The sequence below is a fragment of the Phaseolus vulgaris genome, chromosome 7, assembly GCF_000499845.2.
Source record: "Phaseolus vulgaris cultivar G19833 chromosome 7, P. vulgaris v2.0, whole genome shotgun sequence".
Taxonomy (NCBI): domain Eukaryota; kingdom Viridiplantae; phylum Streptophyta; class Magnoliopsida; order Fabales; family Fabaceae; genus Phaseolus; species Phaseolus vulgaris.
In genome coordinates, this window is record NC_023753.2 from 5,874,010 (window position 1) to 5,879,631 (window position 5,622).

General features: G+C 39.0%; 1 protein-coding gene across 2 annotated transcripts; it reads right to left on the bottom strand.

Annotated features, from left to right (window-relative positions):
- On the bottom strand, nt 1-4,054 carry LOC137828793 (protein LONGIFOLIA 1). 2 transcript variants are annotated; one of them, XM_068635494.1, is made up of 4 exons: nt 3,384-4,054; nt 3,137-3,222; nt 1,915-2,961; nt 1-1,033 (listed from the first exon to the last, which is right to left on the bottom strand). In XM_068635494.1, exons 1-4 carry the CDS (start codon nt 3,568-3,570, stop codon nt 329-331), a joined length of 2,025 nt encoding a protein of 674 aa, XP_068491595.1. In that variant the 5' UTR covers nt 3,571-4,054; the 3' UTR covers nt 1-328. The 2 variants fall into 2 exon arrangements, with proteins under 2 accessions (XP_068491595.1, XP_068491593.1); XM_068635492.1 differs by having other exon boundaries at nt 1,915-2,964.
- Between the last annotated feature and the right edge of the window lie 1,568 nt (nt 4,055-5,622).

A 5,622-nucleotide genomic window follows, 5' to 3' on the forward strand; every position in this document is an offset into this window, starting at 1 on the left:
TTCCTGGAACAAGTAAAGCAAAATCCATTGATCTGTTTAAATTTCCTCGAACTATAAACTAAACATATTAACAAGAAAAAAGAAGAAGGGAATTTTACAATATGGCAACCGAGAGAGAGAGAGAGAGGGGTAAAAAACAAAGGACACGGAAAGCACTGCAAGAAAATGATGAGCTTTACAGAAGAAGGTGTGAGCCCCTCCCTTTTTCCACGGATGACGGATCCATGGTGTAGCCACAGCCATGGGGCATCGTATCTCTTCTCTTTCATCACGTGAACCCTTTTTTCCCATGTGACCCCACACTTTCCCTTCCAAACCATGCCGTCCCTTATGTATCTTCGCCACCAACCATAACGGTTAACGTTTCATGCACCAACCACTCCATTATGTTCCCCTCGATCTCCTTCACCAACCCTTCTTCTTCCTCTTCTTCCCTCATCTCCTCCATCTCTACCAACCCATCAATGTCCTCCAAAACCTCGCACTTCGCACGTGGCAAACTCCGAACCCTCTCCCACACCGTCTCCAACAGCGTCCCTCTGTAACACTTCGGCCTAACCAGAATCTCCGACAGCAACTCGTCCACCAAATCGAACAGTAATCTACGGTTGCAGCGCGGACCCAGCTTGTGTTTCCGCTCAAAGACGCAATATTTGTTGTCTTCTGGGAAGGAGACAAAGGAATGGGATGTGGGGTTGCGCTCGAGACGGTGAAAGAGTGAAGGGACCAAGGGGTGGGTGGGAGAGAACCACTCAAAGTGGAGGTGGGGTATAGGCGTGGTGGCGTTGCTGTGGGACCCAGTGCTACGGGACAAGATGGTTGTGACGTAGTGAAACTCTGGTTCTTCGTGGAGTGCGGCGGAGGGGGTGGTGGTGAAGGAGCCGTGAGATTTGTCGTGATCGCTGGTGGTTGGTCCTCGGGGCGGGGGTGGTCGTGGCGCTTCTTCTCTGCACGTCTGGCGGGAACAACTGAATAACCGTGTGCTGCGTTTTGCATCTCGAGAAGAATCATCATCATCATCACTCACCCGTGTCTGTGTTTTTTACCGTATAACACACGCAAAAGTTAAACCAAATGCCCAGAACACAGGAACCAAATAAGATCAATACAACAAATTTGAAACATGATTCTTTCACTTTTTTTGTGTAATATGAACACAGTGACTAGTATTTTAATTAACGCTGCACAAAACAACTAAATAAAATTATTAATAAATTTTATATTTAAATAAATAAATTTTATATTTCAAATTTATAATAAATAATTTAAATTTGGTATAAACTTAGATAAACGTAAAACTTTGTTATTTCCCCAGCAAATCTTTCAATAATATTATATCAATACCCAAACAAAAAATTAAACGTTAAAAAAGTGTACACACATACATACATATATAATAATATATATATATATGTATATATACATATATGTATATATACATATATATATAAAAGAAAAAAGAGAGTTTGATATTATTGGAAGATTTGTTTTCTATTGTAGGAATAGTATGCAAATGCATTTTAAGAGCTAAAATATCGAAAGAAAGAAAAAGGAAAAAGCGAACTAAAGTGTGTATATTAATTCAATATAAGAATATGTATATAGAGAGATGGAATGAGAAGTGGAGGATATTGTAAAGAAATAAGATTATAAATGTAAGCCGTATATAGTGATGATTAAATTGAAAGTAATGACCATTTTAAAAAGTTACTGATAACTATTTCAATATTATACAAGTTATGTTATTGAATGTTCTTGATAAGTTGTTAATTAAACATAATATTCAAATATATGATGAAACTCAATAACAATGTATTGTTTTTTTTGACGAGATTAATGTATTGGTGTTTGTAATGAGAATAGGCGGTGAAAAAAAGAAAGACTTGTAATTTGTGAAATTTATTTAACGGGTACCTGTTTTTGAGGAGAAAGACCAATCTTGACAGGGAGAAGATTTCGAACCGTGTTGTGGCTACTAAGAAGATCGCTTGAAAGTGGACGAGTTCTCTTGTTTTTGGTTTTGATGTCATTGGCTTTAGTGACTAATGGGTGACGGATAATAAATTGTTCTTCTTGCTTCTTTCTGATTGATGTTTGTGGAGGCTTGTTGACCCTCGAACTCGATTTTCCAAGGGTTGGTTTCTTGCATATTGTGACTGTTTCTTTTTTCTGCAACTCTTTCTTGGTCAATGCTTCAGGCTTTGGCTTTGTAGAAACTTTTGAAAGCTCAGTTTCAATGTTGATCGCAGGTGGAGGTGATGGGGGTTTTAACACTGAGTGTGTGCTTTGATTTTTTGGAATTGTTGGCGATGGTGTTGTGCTTGGTTTTTGTTTGGTGTCAATGAATCTGCTAAGTCTGGGGGAATAAGATTGGTTTGAAAGTTTACCAGGAGTGGATTCACTCACTGAAGTTTTAGGAGTTTTCTTGAATTTGAATTTGCCTACACATTCCTCTTCTCCTTGGTCTCTGTTTTTGATAGTGTTGGTGATGTCACGTCCAACCTTTCTGCCAACACCTTCTCTAACCTGTTTGACAATTTGCCTGGCATAGTGGCTTGGACTCCTGCTATTGTTCTCATCATATTTTCTCTTTGAAAAAGAAAGCCGAGGAACCTCAAAATCCTCATAAGGAACTGTGTTCTCCTTGTTGATTTGGAGAGAGAGTCTATGCTCAACATCCGATCTTCTTGCAGAGGACATTCTAGGAGTCTCAGGCAAGAAGTCACTTCCCGTGCTGTTTCTATGTTTGATTATTTTGATGTGTTGTCGTGGCCTATGAAGGTTTGGAGTGGAAAGGCATGGGGAAGAAGAGGAATGTGCATCAGGAAGAAGATCGAGACCCATTAACCTCGCAACCAAAGTTGGTGTCTTGGTCCCTGGAGAGACACTGATTTCTGAGGAAAAATCACTAAAGCTTTCTGTTTTTGATCTTGTGCACCCTCTTGTTCTGATCCGAATGTTCTTCTGGTTTTCAAGAACCATTAAACAAGTCAAGTGATTAATCATCATCGTTTTCATCATTACTCACTTTAGAGTATAAACAAACCCAAATAAAAATGTATGTGGAAAGTGAAACACATAGTGAAAAGTTGGTGGTACTGTGAAATAGTGAAAAAGAGCATGTTAATTAACTTACTGGTATTTTTAAATTTTCTTCTTTTGAGATTGATGACACTGTAGTACCATCTTCTGACTCCAAGCTACTCCTCGGTCGTTCAGCTCCTGAAATATACAAAACCATGAATTATCCATAGTTTGCCAGAGTAAGTTGATTTAAGGGCATATTGAAGTTATTTAGAGTAAAGTGGTCATTTTAGAGCATAAATGTGTTTGAGACTTGGAGAAAAGTGAGCATAAAGTAGAGTGTAGTGGAGCTAATGTACCTTTGGGGACAGCGTGATCTTCTGAGGTGCGAGACTTGAAAGAGGATTGGTGGTGGTTAATGGAAAAGTGAAATGGATGAAAATCAAAGGCCTGAAAGACTGCACACATGCAACCAGAAGGGATTTCTGTTTGAGCTTCTCGACCCTTCTTGGAGGACCTTCCACCCCAATGCCACTCCTTGCCCATAATTGGTAAACTTAGTGCTTTGCTGAAGTTTCAAAATAAGAAAGAGGAAGTGTGTCAAAGTGATAAAATCAGAATGAAAATGACATATATAAAAGGCACCAGCCAGCTGTCTCAGACACACGCTATTAGTTTGTTTAGTGTTTGTGGTCTTGGCAAGATAATCTAAATGGCTTATGGTATATGCAGGTGAAAAAGCGAGAAAAACGGATCCTTGAAGCATAAAACGGTCACATTTCATGAAAGGAATTAAAGTACACTTGAACTTGTGTATTTTGGAATTTTCGAGTACCAAAAAGACTGAGAAACTAGTGAGAGTATTGTGGGCATATGCGAGTCCATTTCTCTAAAGCGTAGGTCCAAACATGCAGTTAGGGTGTGGTATCACAATCACTAATGTGGTACACAAGTCAAAAGCGATACCAGGTTTAGTGCACACTTTCATGCTGTCGTAAGCTTCAGGGGGAGATGTTTAATGCATAGCACCAGTTAGTGCTTCGTCTTTCATCTCTATATCTTCACCAAGCCCATCTTTCTACCTTGGATTTTCTTCTGTCAAAAACATGCATTTTTGTTCTCCTAATTATATAATTTTGCAATTATATACAACAAAAATGGGTATTTGTAAAGCAAAATTGAGTAGAAAACACCAAGAGAGTACATTTGGAAATGATATATCAAAATTAATTTAAATTATATTATCAATTAAATAAAAGTTAAAATTATGATTTATGTTAGTTATCGGCGAAGAGATGATTATAATTTGAGTATGTGTATTATTTAATTCAAAATTTAGTTCATAAATAATATAAAATTACACAAAGAAGGAATAGGAGATGATGAAGACTTGAGAGATAGAGCATCTCCTGACCAAGTCCAACCCTTCAAAAGAATGACCCGAAACATGACATAGGATCCATGACTAGGTCAAGACCCACCACTAGTCCGTACATTAGAGCCCATCATTCCTCAGATGATCACCAGCTAGTCTTTTTTTTTTTTTAGGCACATTCTCCCTGCACCCAACACATTCTAACTGGCACCCAATCACTTAATAGTAAAAGACGAATATACCCTTAATGAAATTCTGAAAAATATAATTGTGATAAGCACCCAATCACCTGCACCAACCCTATTCTTCTCTTCTTCCATTCCATTGTGCCTGCCGCAGCCACCGTGTTGTGCAGCCACCGTGAGCAAGCTTGTTGTCCAACCACCGTGAGCGACGTTCTTCTCCATTCTTCTGCACCCACCGTGACCTCCATTATCATAGGCAGAGCACCAGATTCGAAGGTACGTCATGCTTCCGGATATTTTTATCCATAAGTGAGTGAGAGTTGCGGATATTTTTATCCGCAAGTGACTTTTGAGAGGTGCGGATATTTTTATCCATAAGGGAGTTTGGGGTCCGGATATTTTTATCCGTAAGTTTGTTTTGACTTACGGATATTTTTATCCGGAATATAGTTGGGTCCGGATATTTTTATCCGTAGGCACAACTGTGGCTTCCGGATATTTTTATCCGTAAGCAACGATCAGTTCCGGATATTTTTATCCGTAAGCAACTAACAATTCCGGATATTTTTATCCGTAAATAAAGAAGACAAGGGCATTTTAGGATTTTTAAAAGTGTGTCGGGTGCCAGTCACAATTGATCGGGTGCAGGAAGCAATTGCCTTTTTTTTAATTTCAGTAGAGTAGGATCCATACAGCATAATAGGGGTGTATTTATCAAAGTGGGCTTGTGTCAAGTCCATTAGGGTTGGAAGGTAGCCCTAGCTTCTGGAAGCTAGGACTAGGGGGTGGCTTTGACCTAGGTCAACCCCTAGACTGCCTCTCTCTTATTACATTTCTACCCCTCCCCATCTTGCCCACCAAGGCACCCATTCCTATAAATAGGGTGTCTTGCCTCATGTATTTTCACTTGATTTTGAATACAATAAAGAAACTTTGTTTGAGTGATTAGTGAGCTTAGTCTCCTAAATGGTTTTGGGTCTTATCTTGAGTGTATGAACATCTCAAGTGGCAGCTCTTCCTTCACTTAACTTGGAGTTT